We start from the raw sequence: 21327 nt of genomic DNA, 5'->3' as shown, positions 1-21327 counted from the left end.
TGTGATTTTACCCCTTTAAGATCATCAATTCTTTGACAATTTGTCACATTCATAGGCATCAGATAAGAAACCAGCAAAGAAGAGCTAGAGGGAGATTGTTTAGTAATCAGTTTAGTTTTTTTTCAGTGTTTTGTTGTTGACACTAATATTGGTAACACTTTACTCTAAGCGTTAGAGTAAAGTGTTACCAATATTAGTGTCAACAATATCCTTAGAGTCTAAGGTGTCTACATAAGAGTGACATGAGCGTGTCATAAACATGACATGGGATGTGTCATGAACATTAATGACACTTTGAAGTAACATTAATGCTCATGATACTTGTCATCTCATGTTTCTGACAGGCTTGTGTGACTCTTATGTAGACACCCTTAAAATAAAGTGTTACCATATCTTGCTTAAGTCACAAAGGCATGTTCAAAAAAGTCTTTTATTTCTCTTAAGTTACAGAATTTACACAAAGTGTTATTACTATGCCAATAGCCATCCTTTGTTACATCCTTTTGAGTGAAATGATCAATAAATGTCATATGTTACACTTTCGGTGAAGTTTTTTGTGTTTCCTGCAAAACTTGAAAAAATTAGTTAGGCGATTATTTTAACCTTTAACAGGGTGACGATATTCAAAAAGACACGTTACGTCATTACGCACTCGCGTTTGTTCCCATGGCAACAGATAACAAACACTTTCAATTTATCAAGATAACGTCGTGAAGTCGTCGAGTTTATGAGTAAGCTAGTGACATTTATAATAACTAGATTAAAAAAATTAGCTTGTAAACAGCCTTCGAAACGTGTTGACAACGAACTAGAAACGTAACCGTTTAACACAACTATTTTTTTGAGACTAACGTTAGCTGTAATTCATTCTCTGTTGCCCTGTTGCCCAGTAACCGAGGACCATGGTGAGTAATAACAAGCTCTGTATCTTATCACGTGGCGTTATGCTTGATGCTAAATCTTAGTTTTCAAATGACTCACAGATTAGGAGAGTTTCGTTATGAATAGGGAATGGCTGTATTCACACATGTAGACTGCGGTCAAGTGAGCCCTCATTTGAGACTAGCCGTCCCTATATAATGTAGTGCGGCCGTATTGTGATATTTATGGTAACTATATAATGTAGTGCGCCTTATTGTGATATTTACGGTAACTATATAATATAGTGCGCCCGTACTGTAATATTTATGGTAACCATATAAAGTAGTGCGCCTGTATTGTAATATTTACGGTAAATTCATTGAAACTGCTCCAAGCGAGCTGATATTAAGGATAAACACTTTACTGTCATTCTTTCTCACTTTTTTCAGTGTAAAACTGTTAGCTGCAGAGGAGATGAAGTATTAACTTTTCATGAACCCACCACGTGAAATAATCAAATTGCGTCGCGCCGAAAATGTATTTGTTGTGTCAACATGCGGTTTTCAGTTTTCAGAATTAAGTGTCACACAACCAGGCCCAAATATCAGATGAATATGGAAATACGATTAATTGCATGATTTTCACAGAACTGTGAATCACTGTGGATTGTTTTTAATAAAACGCCTTTAAATATACACTGTACAGTAAAATATTACATTATATTAAAATTAATTAAACTTGTTTCCAGTCACTATTTCCACTCCAGGTTAATTATACAGGACCACAGGTATATTCTCACAAACGTACAGGACTTTTCACTGGAAAATCATAATAAAATGCACTTGAATATTTACTATACAGTTAAATATCACATATTAAAAAAATATCTGTATCCCAAATCGGACACTGTTCGGCTAAGATCAAAATTTCGCATTAACTACTAATATAAATGGTCAAGTCATGCTTCCTAATAATTAAACGGTGTGAAACTAAAGCCTCTGGTTTACCAGAGTCGGTGCTGTGTCCTTTCTGGTTTCCGAACTAACTCATGCCCGAACTGTTGTGTGCAGCTGTTTTCTGCCTCATTTAGCAGATTTGTCACATATTTTATAAACATGTACAGCATGGGTCTCAAACTCACTTTTAAGAGAGAGAGAGTGATCAGTCACTGTGGGGCAAATGAATGTAAACATGAGTAAAACCAGTGGTGGAAAAAGTATTTAGATTCATGTTTTTTATGCTAAATCTCGACCTGAAAAGTAACTAAAGCTGTCAGCTAAATGTAGTGGAGTAAAAAGTACAATATTTGCCCTTAAAATGTAGTGAAGTAGAAGTTTAAACCTACATAAAATGATAAAAAGTACAAGTACCTCAAAATTGTCCTTAAGTACAGTACTTGAATAAATGTACTTTGTTACGTTCCACCACTGTGAATGGGGAACGGCTGTATATTCACACATGTAATGTTACTCTGTGGCCCTGCAGAGACCGGGATCCAGCTCCACCAACTCAAGGAGCAGCTCCTACACCCGCCGGTACCGTCTGCGGGCCCCCACCTCTCAGGTGGATGAAACCCTGTTTGGGAGCCCCAAACCGGTGAGTGAGTGAGCCAAACACTGTGTGACCCGGGACAATGCAATTGCTGAAAAGTGTGTGTTGTTTTTTTAAATTTGTAAAATGTATTTATTATACCATCATAAATTACCCTGGCCTCATATCATCAGTTTTACACTGTAAAAAAAATAAAAAATAAAAAAATAAAAAAATAAAAATGTGGCAGCAAAAGTTGCCAAACACTTACCATCAAATAACATATGGACATAATTTTTTTTTAAAAAAGGATAATATAAGTTACCGTAAATATCTGGATTTAATATTTTGGATTACCATTTTTTTAATGATGGCAAGTATTTGGCAACATATATAACCATTTTTCACTATTTATTTTGAAAAAAAGTACATTAAATTTTAAAATTTAAATAATAAAGTTTTACTGTAAGAAAACAGAAAGATTCCTTCATTTTAGATCCAACAATATGATGTGTATATTTTTTTGTATTTTTTCATAGCTTTTTATATGGCATTTGCATTTAATATAGAGAAAAAAAAAGAAAAATCCTGTTAAATAATACAGTACATTTCTGTAAAACAACTTAAGTTTGTGGGGTTTTTTTTATTTTTTTTTTAACAGTTTATGGTGTGACTGTTAAGTATTTGTGAGATGTTGCTAATGAACTCTGTCCAGACATCACCCCAGTTAGACAATCATGGAAAGTCAGCCACCAAGGCTCCAAAGAGTCCCTCCAGGAAGAATCAAGAAGGAGAGACTGTTCAGATCGTTACCAAAGACCTCATTCGCCAACTCAGGTACACTCACTGCTCAACTCCAATGATTGTCTCAGTTTGGTATTTTAGATTTAAGCAGCTAAATTTATTTCAGTGGGTGCTATGCTGAGCACGTAATGATTATTTACTTTATAATCCCTATTATTCAGAGCTATAGCAGGCTATATCATAGAGATAAAACAATAAAATAAATGTCACAATATTGTAAAGGTCCTCACTTTTCCAATACTGAAACTCATAAGGCACACATAACAATTCTTCACTTCTTGTTATACGAGGGTCCCATTTAAAGATCCTTCCGGAGAGTCCATCATCCTACCATCAGCTGAGTTTGAGCGGATCACTTCAACATCCCACGTTCTCACCAAGGAGGAGCGGGAGGCCCTGAGAGAGGCATATCAGAGGAAGAAGGAAGAGGAACTTGTAGGAAACATGAAAAACTCAAATAAATATTGACCTTTAACCTGCAGATGTACAATAAGACAATAAGCCCATGACTTTTTTCATCCAGAGAGTTGCAGAGGAGCAGAAACGTCAGATCTTTGAGGCAGACCTGTCCCGTAAGAAGAACCATGTACTGACCGAGCTGGAGTTAGAGGCCCGGGACCGTGCAGGGCACCTGGTGGAGCGGGCCAACGCCTTGAGGATGGAGCAAGAGGATGAGATCAAAAAACTCAATAATGTAGGAAGCAGCTGTAGACATGTGGACCACAGAAGTTTCAAAATGTGCCTGAAAATGAACCTGTCAAACATTAGTCTTACTGCTACGTTCTTATATAAATTTCATCAATACATCATTACTTCTGTGTGTGTGTGTCTGTCTGTGTGTGATCCCTTCAGCTGATTCTGGGTGCTCAGTGTCAAGCTGTACGTGATGATCAGATTCGTGAGAAGGAACAGATCCAGGCAGAGTTGTTAGAGGAGGAGAAGCGACTGGATGCCATGATGGAAGTGGAGCGCCGCAAGGCCTTGGAGACGATGGAGGAGATCGATGAGCTGCACAGACAGCAGAGGATCAGGTGAACAGAGCTCTACTGGGAAACACACACACACACACACACACACACACACAATCATTCACGGGATGATTTTTGCACATAAATGTGTCTCTTGACCCAACCCCAACCTTCTAGTAAGATCCCTTTTCCTTGTCATTCCTTGATTGTCTTAAGGATATCAATTGGATGGCCCAAAACTTCCTCCACCTCAATAACTCCAAAACTGAAATCATACTGTTCAGTCCTCCAAACACAATTTGTCAATTCCAAAAGCATCTCGGTCCACCGCCAGAAATCTGGGAGTCACATTCGACTCAAACCTCAGACCCACACATCAGAAAAGTTGTCCAGTCCTGTTTTTTCCATCTACGCTCCATCTCCGAAATCAAACCCATGTTGTACGTTGTAACCCTCTATATCACTTCTTAAAACCCACTTTTATAGACTCGCTTTTACGGTATGTAATTCTTTCTATATCACCACTTCGTCACTTTTTTACTCCTTTTACCTTTTATTTTCTGTGTATCTGAGAATGTCTTGTGATTGTTCCTCCTCTGTCTCTTATTGTTTTTCTTTGAATGTAAGAATTGTTTTTAGCCTTATGGCATCATTCTCTCTGTGATTAACTGCTCTCTGTCCAAGCACCTTGTAAGCTGCTGTTTTAAAAAGGTGTTTTATAAATAAAGTTATTATTATTATTATTATAATTATTATTGTTATTATTATTATTTTCCACTCAACAGTAAAGTCTTTCGTATAGTTATCATGTGTGTTGTACCTGTGTCATATTCCAGTGGAATGCAGAGAATTTACGACCAGATCCGCCTACGTATGGAGGAGAAGCAACTGGAAGACAACATGAAAGAGCAGAAGAGACAGCAGATTCGAGAGAACCTGGAGAAAATGAACCTGGAAGACCTCCAGGTGCAGAGTCAACGAAACACAAGCACTGAGAATGAGGACATTTGCAGACAAACACATGTACTCAAGAGACTTTGTTTCTTCTCTGACTGGTTGTTTCCTCCCAGGCCCTGGAGAAGAAGAAAGAGGAGCAGAGGCGTCTGCAGGAGGAGATCATGCGTATCAATAACGAGACGGTGCGGGCCAAGGAGCAGAGGAGGGAGGAGGAGAAGCTGGCCGACATGAGAGACATGGAATACATCAAAAACAAAATGGTCAGAAAATAAAATTAGACAAACAGCAAGACAGGAACAGCTTATACCCGTTATATTCAGTTAAATTACTCTAAATAACCACAGGTGCATCTCAATAAATTAGAATATCATAGAAAAGTTTATTTTCGTCAGTAATTAAATTCAAAAAGTGGAAATAACACATTATATAGATCCATTACACACAGAATGAAACATTTCATGTCTTAATTTATTTAATTTATTCTCATTATAATGATTATGATTATTATTATTACATTTAGTGAAGACCTAAAATTTAGTGTCTCAAAAAACTTTTTAAATTACAAAATACCAATTTTAAAAAGTATGTTTAATATGGAAATGTTGGCCTCTGAAAACTATGTCCATCTATATGACTCAATACTTCGTTGGGGCTGTTTGACTTCAACTACTGGAAATTAACTTTTCCATCATATTATAATGAATTGAGATGCGCCTGTATTATTAGAATATATTGTTCTTCTCCAAATGTGTGTTGTTGTTTTTTTAATCTCTCCACAGGAGCGTGAGGCTGAATATGAAGCAGAGCAGAGACGAATCAAGAAGGAGAAGGAGCTGGAGATTGCCAGGCTGAGGGCACGGCAAGAAAAGGCTAAAGAATACAAGGCAGAGCAGGTGAGGAGTAAAACTACCGCCACAGAGGTGGTACCTGGTGACTTTAACCCTGTAATAGATTAAAATACACTAACCTTCCATACAGAGGGCACCTTGCTCAGAGCAGGTTCACACCTTGGTGTGACTCTCAACAACCAACTGTCCCTCAATGAGAACATCACCGCTACCACCAGATCCTGCAGATTCTTGCTGCATAACATCAGAAGAATCTGTCCGTTTCTCACCCAGAAGGCAGCTCAGGTCCTGGTCCAGGTCCTGGTCATCTCACGCCTGGACTACTGCAACTCCCTCATGGCAGGTCTGACTGCCAAAGCCATCCGACCTCTGCAACTCATCCAGGATGCTGCTGCTCGATTGGTCTTCAATCAACACCCCTCCTCTCTCCCTCCATTGGTTACCAGTGGCTGACACACTTCAAGACTTTAACTCTGGCGTACTCCGCTGCAAATGGTTCAGGCCCAGCTTACATCCAGGACCTTGTCAAACTCTACACTCCTGCCCATCCTCTCCGCTCTGCATCAGCCAAACAGCTGGCGACTCCCAACCTGCGTGGGTCAACTCGCCTCAAAACCTCTTCCAGACTTTTCTCTGTTCTGGCTCCCAAATGGTGGAACGAGCTTCCCACTGACATCAGGACCTCAGACAGCCTAGACATCTTCCGCCGCAGGCTGAAGACCTACCTCTTCCAACAATACCTCGGTTAAGTCATGGTGACCTAATTTAAATGGAAAAAAAAACAAAAAACCTCTTCCTCTTCAGCATATAGCACTCTTGTTACGGTTACAGTTGGCTCTTAAAGTTCTGTACTTACTTGATTCCTGTGGTCTGAGGCTAGTACCATCAGGTTCAATCACTTATTGTAAGTCGCTTTGGACAAAAACGTCAATTGACATGTAATGTAATACAGATAAATGGGAATTAAACAATTCAGTTTGTTCAAATTTGATGTGTTTGTGCGTTTGAAAGGATGAGCTCCGTGCCCGGAGAAACCAAGAAAGCGCCGACAGAGAGTGGAGGAGAAAACAGAAAGAGCTCGCTGCAAAGAAAGCTCAGGAGGAAGCCCTGCTGAGGGCAGCTCGTTCTGAGCAGGTTCACTGCAAAGAGCACTTCCTGTCCATCGAGGCTGGCCGCGAGAAGGCAGAGTTTGAGAGGGTGCTGAAGTAAGAAACAGTTTTTTTCACGTCATGAAATTGGATTACCTTAAAGTAACAGTAGAATACCACTTAAAACACATGGTAGGGTGGTTCAATCAGTGTAGTAAAATGCAACTTGTTTCAATTTATCCATACCAATTACACATTCAGCTTATTGTTTTTCCGCCTTTCTCGACACAGGGCACAACAGGAAGCAATAATCAAACAGAAGGACCAGGAGGAGAAACAGCGTCAGCAGGCACAGCGTCATGCAGAGGCCATCAAACATCAGGTGAAGGAACGTGAGCTCTCAGCCATTGCAAAGCGCAGAGAGATCTTCAAGGAGGCCGACCGGCTGGCTGAGGAGGCCCAGCAGAGACGAGTTCGCCTCGATGAAATCAAAGAGAAGAAGCTGAAGGAGCTGAAGTGAGTACTGGCGAGTTAATGGGCCTTTCATGTAGCTGATATTTTAACTGAATAAACCTGTTTGTGTTTGTCAATGTGCAGGGCTACAGGTCTCTCCGAAAAATACTTTGTTGAGGTGGAAAGGAAGGCCCGGACCGGTGCACTCTGAGTCACTAGACTGGATTCAAATGGTCACATTTTAACACATTTCAAGTATTAATGTATGAAGATATATAACAATGTACCAATAAAGTTTGCCTTTGACACTTTAAATGCTTTGTCAGCTTTAGATCATTGGTATATACTCATTTTCAAGTAAAAAAATAAATAAATGTCTACATAGTAAAAAAATGGGGCAATAAAGATATATAAATGAGCAAATAAAGTTAAAAGTTAAATTTTGGGGGGACTTATATTTCATAATTCCAAATTCATTAATTTCATACAATTGTATTTATAATTATATTTATTGCCTCATTTATTTTGGAATGATTTTATAGCCATTTAAAACATTTCCCCCACATATTTTATTATTAATTATTGACTTAAATAGCATTCCCTCATTCTTTTTTGAGACTTTACAACTTCCTCTCACACAGACGGGAGACACAATACAATTTTTAGTTTTTATTTAGGCTAGAATTTCCCTTTCAGTTGAGTCATATTCTTCCACTTATCAATGACAGATCCCCTTTATTATTAATATGCATGACAACAGAAAGGAATTCAACTTATGTTAGGGTTAGGATGACACTTTACACACACAGCTTAAAGCATGTAAGGAAGTTAAGTACATCAAGGTAAATACAGGCTCTTATTCCAGACCATTCTCCACAAAGAACTGGATGTACTGAGACTTATTTCTTCATCATAACCATCTAAACACACAACCTACAGGAGTGTTTATGGATCTAATCGAGCTGTCATTAGGACACCGAAGGTTCCTCCAGCCTGTCTGTCGTCTTCTGCCTCCTTGTTTGTTCGTGCTGCTAAGCATTAACGGAGGAGAAAAAAACAGGACAGGAAGAGTGGGTGTAGGACAGATGGGTGGGGGGGTATCCATCTAAAAGTTTTCAATTCTTCATGTTCATATCTGTACACGCAGAAAAAAGTAATGGTGACCGAGGGAAACACTACAACACCTGGCATACACGGACCTCAGCACGAGGAGGGTTCCGAGTAAATACACACACACGGTACGGTAAAGGGGTCAGGGGCCCTGGGGTTTGGTAGCCGTGGTCCCGTCCTTGCACATACACAGATACAGTCTCACACAAGCACTGTACACGGCACAAGAGGTCACCTAAATACATGGAGCCGATGAAGGAGAGCTAACATCTAGGAGGGTGGATTGGATAGCCCAATACAGGCTGAAGGGGTTAAAATTCTTATTTAGACCATCAGGTCACACTCGCACGCACGCAGGCACACACACTCACACACAAACACACCCTCATACACAGTGACATACGTCTGTATGCATTTAAAACTCCATAAAGCTACACGCCTGTGCAGAATATACTATCATTACTTAGTGTTGCTAGCTATAGCCATTGAAATGGCAATATATGTTCAAATATTATATGTAACCTTTTTTCCTCAGAATATACAATGATGAAATGCATTATACAGACAAACGAGACAATGTTAGCTGTTCACATGTTCAGTACATCAAAAGTAAGAGCTTCTCTACATTAATTTCTTCACAAGTGCAAAATCCAATGCTCCTCCACATACTTCAAAGGTTCGTTGCTGAGCTTTAGCAAGTCCACTTCTGCACAAACCATAAAACAATAAAAAAACATGACAAGAACATAAACACAAAAAATTCTAAATAAGTAGTCATAAATATGGAATGTGAAAAAAACAAACAAACGTGTGGTCCGATTTTCTTTTCAAACAATACAAATAAAAGTCCTTCGATGCAATTAAATGTTTTCTCTTGTAACAAGACAACGTAATAAAAAAATTGTACTCAAAACCAGAGTGGGCTGTTTGCTTGCTTGTGGCCCCTGTTGTGAGTAGAAGACCATGGGAAGCTGGTGAGGAACACAAAGAGAGAACGACAGATGGAGGGAAGGTGTCGGGTCAGGTGGTGGTGGAGACGTCGGGTGTTCACATGCCGTAGCCAAAGCTGGGCTGTGGCGGCTGGCCGTAGCCGGGCGCTGCTGTGTAGCCGTAGCCGTAGGGCTGCTGAGGAGGCACAGCCACGTTGGGCCCTGCTGTCAGCATGAGCTGGGGTGTGCCTGCAACAGAAAAAGCCGAGGTTAAACAAACAGTACTGTGGTGATATTTTGGGCTGCACAATGAATAGAATATTCATTGTAGGTTTTTTAGGTTTAGGTTTATTTGCACAGTTAGAATTACATAAAATGACAAAGATAACAAATAGTGTAAAGTTCAGGGAGAGACAGAAAACCCAGATGGGCTTATTTAAAGCCTCCACCTAAATTCCATAGCTATAAGAAAGTAATAAACTGATAATAGAAAAAAACATATGTATAACATCAACAAGTTATAATGACAATAACAAAACAATAATATAAAAACAAAAATATGAACATGATATAAAAGTGTATTTGTGTGTGAGTTAGAATTTTAAAACAGCAGTTAAATGGGTTTTTAGACATCTTTTGAAACATTTTATAGAGATGGAGTTCTTTGCCAGATGGGAAAAGGTATTTCATAAGTTAGTCCCTAAATTTAACATTTAGGTATTGTAATACAATACATTGCAATTGAACTATTTAACGGCATTTTGTGTCCTCAAAATTAAATTCAATCAAGAATTGTTTTGACCAATCAGAGAAAATTCTCAGTCTTCTCACTTCAGTCTTTTTATTTCTCCACAATGAGAGTCAAACCCACAGACTGACCAACACAGTATTCAGTCAAACTGAACTCAACTGATATCAAACATGCATGGACGACAACTGCAGCATTTTATTAAACTTTCAAAAACAAGCCGAACTTTGCAGTTTTATTTCGACAACTTCCCGACATGAAATCCTGACGTTTGGTGCCTATAGATTCATTAGATCATATAGTTTAACATAATACCAGTATCTCCAGCATATTCCTAAAAGTGAGCCTTAAGGCCTCCGGAAAAAACCCCAGTAAAAATACTGACGGCTGTCGGAACACTAAATATGGATACTTGGCGGCACAAATCGATATAATATAGCAACGCAAAATATCGTGATACTATGTGTACAGTGCTTGTGACTTGTGTCTGTGCAGCAAAGCAACAAAACTAAATTTGTTCATCCACCTGGAAAAAAAATGAATGAATAATTGTGATAAATAATCTCAGTATTGATTATCATATTGGGCACAATGTGTAACCACATTTTCAAAAAATTTCTGTTTTCTTTACAGGAACACAATTACAAATCAGGGATTAGTCTTTTTTACCGTAAACAATGGGTTGGGACTCAGTAGCCTGCTCCTCCTGTTTCCTCAGAGACTCAGAGGCTTCGAGTTTGTCCACCTGTGGAGAACACAACAACACCGACGGGTCAGACTTTAGTCACTCTGAGGCTGACGGGGCTCTAGAAGAGCTGAGACGCCGGGTTTGTAAAAACTGACCTCTGGGTTATTTCACTGGCTGACGGATGGGACCATTCCTGACAGGCGAAGACGAATACAGTCCAGATTTAAATAAAAACAGGCTGCCGGGGGCAGGCCGTGCTAATGTGTTGGGAGGCCCTCTCCCAGGCAAAAGGATTAACTACAGCTAGAGAGCTAGTGGCTACTCTATAGAGCTCAGCTACAATAGTCTATCAGATAGACGTCAACTTCTTTGTGGAAAGTATTAGGGATTAGGGGCAAGACAAAGACAAAAACAGCTACTGGGCAATAATGGTCCCACCATCCAGCCACCCAAATCATCTACTCTAACATGTTGGAGATGTAGAGTATGTAGAGAACCAACCCCTCACCAGAACAATACTGAGACCAACATTCATGTTTTTCACCCCTGTTAGCTAGCCTCCATCTCTGAACAGAATATCATTTCAAAAATTAACATAATTTGAGTTAAAGTTGGATGCAGACCAAGAGGCAACTGGATTAGCCTTCAGTAGCAATAAGGATTTGGCATGTGTCAATAATAAGTAATATACACATTTCAGCTGTACCTATAAATCTAACAGAGGTGAAGACTTAATCGCTCAAGACTGAGCTCTAAAGATGTTTAGGTATGACTAAAATACAGTTATTAAGTAAAAGTTGAGGCTGAAATATGCGATATGTGCCTCACCTGTGTGTGCTACCCCGTCAGTGCATTACACAAACACTAATGCACACTTCATTTCATCTTTGTACATTTATGGGACAGTTAAAGTACTGAAAGGAACTCTTACTCATATTTTTAGTCTATGTTGGGGTTAAAAGGATAAACATGAACTGAGAGCGAGTGTGTTTATTTGAAAATGCACTAAATTACACACAAGTTAAAATATAGTGTAAATGATCCATTTTGAACATAGCACTGCATCTAAGGGTTAGGTGATTAACAAAAAAATAAAAAAATAGACTTTTGTGACAAACAATTATGAAAACAAGATGAGGTAAGAAATGGTATGAATATTTTGCCACATTCTGTTTCACAATGTTCTCGTTTTGTCCTGTGTTATAAATCCAGTGCACCTTTTATAGCAATGTGTTTTGGCCCATTTTAGCATTACAGAGTGAGTTACTGACAAGAATATGTTGAATAAAAATTGCCATAAATGTTGAAAATATGTCAAGTTTTCAGTAGGTTGTGGAAATGTACAGTCATGGAAAAAATTATTAGACCCTTGTTTTCTTCAATTTCTTGTTCATTTTACTGTCCGGTACAACAAAGGGTACATTTGTTTGGACAAATATAATGTTAACAAAAATAGCTGATAAAAGTTTAATTTAAGACCAGATATCTAGGCATTTTCCATGGTTTTCTTGATAATGATTTTGGTTAGGATCAACAAAGCAAGAATGAAACAAGGGTGGTCTAATACTTTTTTCCATGACTGTATATATACATTTACTGTATATTATTTATACCTTTTTATTTATTTATTTTTCATATTTTGAATTAGTATTCAGTTGAATTATGGTCAAAGTTCAAGAAAGGCCACAATTACTATGAAAAATATTTGCAGGTATAATTGGCTGCAATTGCCACCATTTGGAAACAAATAGTCTGCAACAATGTTAAAACTTTGAGAAGCATGCTCCCGGCCCTCACATATACCCCAATGAAGTCCTCCTCTGTGTTCCAACATCTACAAGAAGCAGACAACCTGCTAGGACTGCCTTTTCTTTGGTGCTTTGGTATTAGCTCAGCAGCTCAGAGGCAGCCAGTGACAGGAAAAGGACGACAGACAGAGCTAAGACAACTCCAAGAGTTAAGCAGCCAGCAGAAAGCTTCAGATATTACCCTCAGCTGTGACAGTGTGCAGTTTAAATACCGATCTAATCTGTTAAGGACAATGATAAATGATGCTACAGTGGCTTTGGGTTGAGTTCTCTACATACGGTCTGGTTTACTACTATAGTCAGTCGATCTGGTTAAGCAGGATGTTTTGAGCAAAGACAGGCTCTTGTTTGGTTTCAGAAGAGAAGGGTTGAGATACATGCTGAAGCGGCAGTTGAGTTATTTTCCTCTTTAAGAGTGCATGAGAGAGAAAGACAGAGCAGCAGAGAGCATAGTGGAGGGAGTGTGAAACAGGGTGGAGGGGATGGTTTTGTACAGCCAGATCAAGGTTTCCAAGAAGCAGGCACAGCCAACAACCATGTCTCCTAGCCTGGCCTGAGTGCTGCTGATGCTACCAAGGGAGGGGAGACGCATGCTTGCTGCTCTACGTGTATTTCCCCCCCGAAAAACACACACCCAAACAGATTATTTGCTCTCATAAAGTCAAGCTCTTTGTTGCTTTAAGAGACCACAGCTACACAAAGAATACCCCGGTCTCATAATGCCTGTACTGTTTATATTTCTCCTATGGCGTTAGGATAAATAACGTGTACAGACAAACATGGAGAAAAATAATAGAAAGGTCTCCGAAAGAATGGTCACTTCACTAAAATAACACCTCACTGGCGTACTTATATAAGGTCTTACACTAAGCTGCAGTCTATGCTGTCCACATAGATATAAATATGCTCTCACACCTCTCAACATATACAGGTACATCTAAAAAAATGTGAATATCGGGAAAAAGTTCAATATTTTTTGTCAATTATTTCAGAAAGTGAAACTTGTATATTATATTGATTCATTACACAGAGTGAAATATTTCAAGCCTGTATTTGAACTTTTTCACAATATTCTAATTTTCTGAGACACTGAGTTTTGTGTTTTCATTATCTCTAAGCTAGAATCATCAGAATTACAAGAAAAACAGATTTGAAATATTTCACTCTATGTGTAATGAATCTATATAATGTATGAGTTTCACTTTCTGAAATGATTGACAAAAATATTGAACTTTATGATATTCAAATTTTTTTAGATGTACCTGTACATACAATCAATAATGCCTTGAAACAGCCTTTACATGTCTACAGGGTGATAGCTATGCTTCTTAAAGTGGCCCCTACGATGCTGGCCAGCAGCAGACTGCAGCTGAGTGTTGTTACAAGACAGTTTAACATTAGAATTTATCTACAAGTCCGGTGAGAAGAAGGACCTGACCACAGCAGGTGAGGTTGTTATCCAGAGTGGCGCTCTTCACCCACACCAAAGGACAACTGATGGGCGTGCTGGCTCAAGCTGATGGCTCAATGTAAAGCGCTGTTCATTTTCTAAATATAGCTTATTCATTTTAGGTGGGCTTTTTTAAAATATTTTTTAGGTAGATAAAATAGGCTTAGCCCTGTTTACAGCAGCACATTATTTGGTTTCTGTGCCAACTGCCATATACAGGTGCATCTCAATCAATTAGAATATCATAGAAGGTTTATTTATGTCAGCAATTCAATTAAAAAAGTGGAAATGTTACATTATATATATCCATTACACACAGAATTAAACATTTCATGTCTTCATTTATTTAATTTCTTCTAATTATAATGATTATGGCTTACATTTAATGGAGTACTCAAATTTTAATATTATAAAAGACCAATTTTTAAAAGCATGTTTCATATAGAAATGTTGGCCTCTAAAAAGTATGTTCATCTATATGACTCAATACTTGGTTGGGGCTGTTTAAATTGAACTACTGGAAATGGACTTTTACATCATATTCTAATTTATTGAGATGCACCTGTGCTATAGGTACTACACTATGACTATGGATTGATACATTTGGTAATAAGTCAGGGTTGTGTTTACTGTTTGTCTCCTGCAGACAAAAAGTGAAGTGAGGCTTGGAACAAAACATTTCTTGATAATGATTTTGGTTATCAAGAAAACCATGGAAAATGTCTAGATATCAGCTCTTATATTAAACTCTTATCAGCTATTTTTGTTGTTATAATTATATTTGTCCAAGCAAATGTACATTTAGTTGTACCAGGCATTAAAATGATCAAGAATTTGAAGAAAAAGGGTGGTGTAATAATTTCCATGACTGTATCCTGTAAGAGTTGTACTGATCCTGAGCTGGTTAGCTTTATTGGCTACTGTAGCAATATGCCTCAGTCTGGACACCTAACAGCAGCATGCCACCACTTTAACAAAAACATATCTTCACAGTAATCTGTTAAATGTCTCAGTAGGTGAATGCAACCAGCACTTATCTATGTTGAATTAATGCAAAGGAGGAAACAGAATTGTAACACAGTGTAGAAATAGATTTGTGTGCCTGTCTAGTTCACTAACTCTGATCCAGGGCCTTCACTGACTAGCAGACCTAGCAGAGCCCTGAGGTGTGGGTGTGAAGAGCCCCGCTCTGGAGTCTCGTGGGTTGGTAGGTGATCTAGTGGAGATGTGGAGTTTACAATCAGAAGCAGCAGAGTGACATGGGGGGAGAGGGGTCATGCAGTTTCTGCTAATTTCACTCCTCCAAACTACAGGCTACAGGACAGGGGAGAGGGGTCAAAAAGAATGATTAGAAAATGGATTCGACTTTCACCTTTTCCTTTATCGCATCAACCTGGAAAGGAAATTCAGAGAGGCAACTTAAGGAGGAAAAAAAAAACAAATGGAAGTCTCCCAAAAATAGAAATTGACAGAGAGAAGAGCAAACACAGGGCTTGTCACTTAAAGAAAACACAAAAATCCTGAGAGACAGATGCGGGTAATAACGCCACTTTTGATACAAATGCAGACTTGAGATCACTCATCCACCTTGTTGCTTACAACAGTGTAAAAAAAATAAAAATACACCTTCACTAAGAGGCCTATAATAAGTTTGACACTTTACACTTAAACAAGATATAGTACATACTATACAGTGCTTAATATAACATGTAAGGAAACTAACTAACTAGAAGATGTCAAACAAAAATATTTTGATGTAAAATCCACCTCATTTCAAGTTCAGCAAATAAATGCAACATTTTTTTTTATTTAACAAATGCTTCACTCAGGTTTGCTGTCTGTTATGAAAGCAGTAGGCGGGTTGTTTTTATGCCATGTGACAGAGATAAATGGCAAGACGTGCAACACAGCTTTTATGAATCTCCTCTGGAACACATTTGTATGGAAAAGTAGCTTGAATGAATGGAAACCCAAATGAAAAGGAGAACACCAGTGGTGACACATGACTGACAGAAGCATGGGAAGATGAGCATGAATGGAGGAAATAGGCAACACCGAAGAGGGGGGGGGGGCTTTATCTTCAATACTGTCTGGAGGAAACTGTGTGATACTGCCTATAGTTTAATAGTATTTGCAAACCTTGATAGTCCTTTTATTGGGTATCGGGGAAAAGTATCTGAATATTGAATTTCTTTTTTTCAGTGTCAGGTGTTGGTCTTCACAGATAGATACAGGTTTGCAAATACTATTTCACAAGTATTAACACCTGACAGCAAGAGAAAAAAAAACAGTCAAGGTGTAGGTAATCTTGCCCATCTATCGTTTAATTGCATTGCATGTATTGCAAAAGGTATCTACAGCATAACGCAAATTACTTTTCTCCACGAAGAAATCTACTGTCCTGATTCACCAAACACACTGGTTACCTCTGGCCAACCCACCTTAGAGAGATACTCCCTCATGACCTGGATGAAGTATGGCATGGAGAAGTCCATGATGTTGTGTCGCCAGGCCGTCTCCAGCACCACGTCGGGCCGCAGCAGGTCGTAGCAGGTGAATAGGCAGGCTGCAAAACACTCCTTCTTGTCCTCCTTCAGGAACCAGGCAAGAAGCTCCTCTGCCAGCTCGATGTCTTTGGACTCTGATGCGTACTGCATGGCATCCTGCAGAGCGGAGAGCACAATTACAGTTCAATAAATTAACTTGGGAAAGGTGTCTACATATGACATGTTTACGATGGCCCTGAGAGCTCACAGTGCAAAGGCATGCAAATACACAAGCAAATTGAGAAAACATCTTCATCAATTTGACAACATTATATTGCTTGGAAAAACAGCAATAGATGTATTTTTTTAGTGCATGCACCTTGTAGAGCTTGTCCTTCTTGCAGAGCTCGACACTCTGTTTCCAGCGGTTGTTGCCCTTGAACAGGTAGGCTGCGATCCTCCTAAACTCAATCAACTCGTGCTTCTCCAGGCCCTGGGCCAGTGAGATGTTATCAAAGTTGTCATAGGCATCGATGGAAGTACGAAGGGCCTAGAAAAAAAGAGAGATAGAGCAGATTATAAGATTATAAGACACAACTGGAAATGCATCGCAATAATAATAATTTATCCTGCAATTAAAAATTTTGATAACTGAATTGCAACTTCAGAGAGCGCTTTCAGGGAAGCAACACATCCAAACTTGTTCTCATCTCAGCAATCAGAAAACATCCGAAACATAGAAAATACATACACATATATATATAATATTGTACTATCTGTTACAATGGAAAATATCATACCGCATAGTCTTCCTCAACGATGAAGAGATTGTTGAGAGCTTCATTTACTGACTTGTTGTTGTGATTCTGGACGGACCTTAGGTAAGGTTTAACCAGAGGCAACTGTTTGACCTGAACAAAGAATGAAAAAAGATAAATCATCAATGCCTATTTTCATGTATTCTATTATTTTGTAGGTCACCATCAAATTACACTGTCTATCAAAAATCAACTACTGCAACGGGGGAAAAGTCACTCAACTTTACACAGCATTCATTTTTATCATTTCATTTGGATATATTTCAGAATTGTGTACAACCTAACACTTTTAAGAATAGTTTATAGCACTAATGGCCCAGGACCTTGCTGAAGAAGTTGACTGCGCGCGAGTGGTCCAGCCTTGGAGAGAGAACGATGAGCAGGTCATTCAGTAACAAAGGTTTGAACTCCAGATAAAAGTGGACCGCCTTGTAGTACAGCTCCACATTGGCCACCTACAACAAAAAACAATTAAATTAAACATCTACAAATCATTTCTACCACAATAACTAGTAAAACTTGCTACCAGAATGACAAACAGCATCACTAATCAGATATTTTTGTTTGTTTTCACCTTGGTGACAATGTCTTTGAACTGTCCCTCCTTCCAGGCGTCAGATGGGTGGTTCATCATGGTGATGATGGCGTTGTCGTATTCCTCATACTTGTCGTAGAGGAACACCAGCTCCCCCCAGAGGTGGGCCTGCTCTGCTGCCCTGAGAACCTGATGCATAGACGTTGCCACAGGTTAGTTCATGAACTCATTAAAAATGGTAAAAAGGAACTTTTTTGCAGCTCATGCAGAGAGAGGCCAGTAAGACCAGATCAATCAAACAGTTGCGATACAGACTGATACAAGACGTCCTTCTATAAAAAAAGAGTATCAGGTTTATGTTGTCGAGACGATAATAAATTATGCTTTCTCTTGCCTACCTTTGGAATGTTGACGCGGGACCAGAAGAGCTCCAGGTGCTCCCTCATCTTCTGGGGTTTGAATTTGGAGTAGAGGATGGCCAGCTCAGTGAACATACCCATGTGAGCACGCTCCAGTCCCAGGGCGGCCTCCAGCATGGTGATCAGCTCCTCAAAGTAACCGCGGTCCTGCAGGGTACAGACGGACTTAATGACACTAAACCAGTAATATAAACAAAATTAATACTGCAAAACCTGAAGACCTTACTTTCATAACACATTTGTTTTTAGTAGGGATTGACGTTTGGAAGGAACCCGCCAATTTGATTATCTATAACGTTAATTATCAATTAACCTGCTTGCATACATGGGCAAAATAAAAGATATATATATACACAGTACTATGCAAAAGCCTGTTTTGATAACAGCCGCATTTATTTTGAAAGGACGAAAAGAGACTTCCTGTCAAGGAGTTCAATGTTTTATGTTTTAGCCCCCGTAGAGACATGAGGTTAGTTTTCACAGTTCGTGTTAAATATATAATCGATCATCGATTAATTATTCCCGTACCTAGTTTTAAGATATGTTTTTAACACACAGATTATTTCATTGGAGACTTTGAGATATTGGGTTAAATGTTCCCACTTAAGCCAATAAATTGCAGGTTCTGTTGAACCAACACTAAAAAACTAATATTTAGTGTCATAAAAAGGTGCAACATAAAGAAATACCATTTGTAAGCTTCAAAAAATGTTTTAACTGCAACTTGTGTCTACTGTACATTTGAGCAAGATATTGATATGCTGACAACACACTGAGCACTTCATTCAGCTAGGCCAGTCTGACCATAGAAGCTGTGGCCAGTCTGACCAGTTTGACTACACCTGACACATATACGTTTCATCTGTATGACATGTTGACTATGTATGTACAATGTTCGGCAACCTCAGCTCCCTGTTTACCTGGTAGTAGTTGATGAGTTCCTCCAGTTCATCTGCATGGACGACAATATGCAGGCCACACATCTGGGCAAGACGGAACTCTTTCCCATCTACACACGCAAAACACACCTGGAAGAGAAGAGAATCAAATCAGACAATGTGTTTAATAAAGGCAGGTGGACTCTATTCTTCAGTGGACTTTTTCTCCATCAAAAGTTAAACTGTTAATTTCGGCAGCTATTTTAGATTAAGTCTTTAGAGAGAGATGCGCGACATTGTGTTATCTTCACCATGTGGAAACAAGACGTTGATAAACATACTTCAAAGTTTTCGTTCATGACATCAATACTGGTTAAAAATTAAACTGTAGAGTCTTTCCTCACCTCCTTCCAGGTGCGGGTGCTGTTTGCCTTGCGAGCTCCGTCCACGGCGGCCTGGTACTCTCCCAGGTGGACCAGAGTGGAGGCCAGACGGCCAAAGTTGGACACGTTGTTGTAAAGCAGTTTTGCTGCCTCGTACATCTTGTCGTCATAGCAGCGGTCACCCACCTGAAAGGAAATAAGAAGAGCATAGTCAGCAAAGTATCAAACAGGTGAAAGAAAGTGGTAAAAGCAGTGTCAGTGTGTGTGTGTGTGTGTGTGTGTGTTTGTTTGTATGTCTGTATGCTTCCCAGGACCTACTTGCTGAATGTGAGCATTATTGGGTCCGTTGATAAACTCCTCCAGCTCAGCCAGGCGGTTGGTTTTAGCCAGGGCAAAGATCAACTCTGTTTCAACATACGACTCACGCGCCTTCTTACGGGCCATCTGCAGAAACTTCACCAGGTCCTCCCAGTTTCCTGCACACAAAAATCAACTCTGATGACTTTCCTGAGGCAATCAGTCTACTGTATATTAGAGATGGGCGTTTGGAAAAAACACGCTAACTCGAGCATCTATAACGTTGACTCAATCACCATTTTTTTTATTCAAACTCCAGTATGTAAAAAAACAGGCATACATGCGCAAAATAAATGATATAAATACACAGTACTATGCAAAAGCCTGTTTTGATAACGGACAATATTTTTATTTTGAAAGGAAGAAAAGAGACTTCCTGTCTATCGTTAAGATTCATGAAGTTAGTTTTCACAGTAATCTTCATATTTAAATGGGTTTTGTGTTTAAATAAATTTTGGATAAAATTAAACTATTTATGCTAGCAAGGTTTGATACAGTAAGCTAGTTTTGCTCAAATTAATCCTCTTGTATTTCTGTGTGTTTTATAATTGTTATTGCAACTTTCAGTTTGCAAACTGTAGCTTTATCCAACTCAATTCTCAGCTCATTGGCTTATTCACGTTTGGCCGCAGAACTGAACGCTCAGCGTGTTTCAGTGATACTGATACGCAGTCAAAGATAAAATTTAAAAAAATACACAAATCGATTAAAAATTCCATATGATCGACCAAATTCTTAACGACCATTAATCGATCATCAATGAATTAGTCCCATCCCTACTGTATATTTATCAAACACATTAGTCATCTATAAAAGCATCAAATGAGCTAATATGACGGACAAAGTTCCTCTTACCGCTCTGGGCTGCAGCTTGTCCCACCTCCATGTAAGCAGAGGGGTCATCAGCCTTGATGTAAGAGTCAATAGCTTCTTTGACCAGACCCTTCTGAAGCTGGGCCTTTGCCAGCTGACTCCACACCGGTGGCTCATTGCAGCGCTCAGCAAACTCATAAGCTCTGTCCAAGTTACCGATGTGCTCAATCAGAACCTGAACACAATGAGACATCGTTCAAATCGGGTCACATAAAGCTCAAAAACACAATGCTGGTCGCCATGATAATAAGGGTTAACATCAAGTTAAGTGATTCCTGAACAACATGCCTGTCTTAAAACTGTACACAACCAGAATAAAAGCTTTTAGGTTGATAT

General features: G+C 39.0%; 2 protein-coding genes across 4 annotated transcripts in view; one reads left to right on the top strand and one right to left on the bottom strand.

Moving 5' to 3' along the window:
• Positions 1-655: 655 nt before the first annotated feature.
• Positions 656-7824, top strand: cfap45 (cilia and flagella associated protein 45). The gene is made up of 12 exons (XM_059331527.1): positions 656-905; positions 2347-2457; positions 3107-3228; positions 3486-3630; positions 3719-3889; positions 4048-4226; positions 5000-5129; positions 5234-5380; positions 5900-6013; positions 6980-7173; positions 7348-7572; positions 7654-7824. Exons 1-12 carry the CDS (start codon positions 903-905, stop codon positions 7718-7720), a joined length of 1608 nt encoding a protein of 535 aa, XP_059187510.1. The 5' UTR covers positions 656-902; the 3' UTR covers positions 7721-7824.
• A 400-nt stretch (positions 7825-8224) lies between these two features.
• The window catches only part of LOC131969650 (clathrin heavy chain 1-like), a 30177-nt gene continuing 17074 nt past the window's right edge, over positions 8225-21327 (bottom strand). For 2 of the 3 annotated variants that reach the window (XM_059330757.1, XM_059330759.1), the window contains 12 exons: positions 20974-21166; positions 20080-20237; positions 19783-19947; positions 19421-19528; positions 18480-18647; positions 18121-18270; positions 17870-18001; positions 17529-17639; positions 17108-17278; positions 16684-16905; positions 10966-11041; positions 8225-9797 (listed from right to left, as the gene is read on the bottom strand). In XM_059330757.1, the coding sequence (XP_059186740.1) occupies positions 9667-9797; positions 10966-11041; positions 16684-16905; positions 17108-17278; positions 17529-17639; positions 17870-18001; positions 18121-18270; positions 18480-18647; positions 19421-19528; positions 19783-19947; positions 20080-20237; positions 20974-21166 (1785 nt within the window). In that variant the 3' untranslated portion in view covers positions 8225-9666. Of the gene's footprint in view, positions 9798-10965; positions 11042-15090; positions 15636-16683; positions 16906-17107; positions 17279-17528; positions 17640-17869; positions 18002-18120; positions 18271-18479; positions 18648-19420; positions 19529-19782; positions 19948-20079; positions 20238-20973; positions 21167-21327 lie in introns of those variants that run through there. The other variant, XM_059330758.1, reaches the window with a different exon arrangement.

This window comes from Centropristis striata, chromosome 4 (genome assembly GCF_030273125.1).
Source record: "Centropristis striata isolate RG_2023a ecotype Rhode Island chromosome 4, C.striata_1.0, whole genome shotgun sequence".
Classification (NCBI taxonomy): Eukaryota; Metazoa; Chordata; class Actinopteri; order Perciformes; family Serranidae; genus Centropristis; species Centropristis striata.
This window is presented reverse-complemented; position numbering and strand designations above follow the sequence as displayed.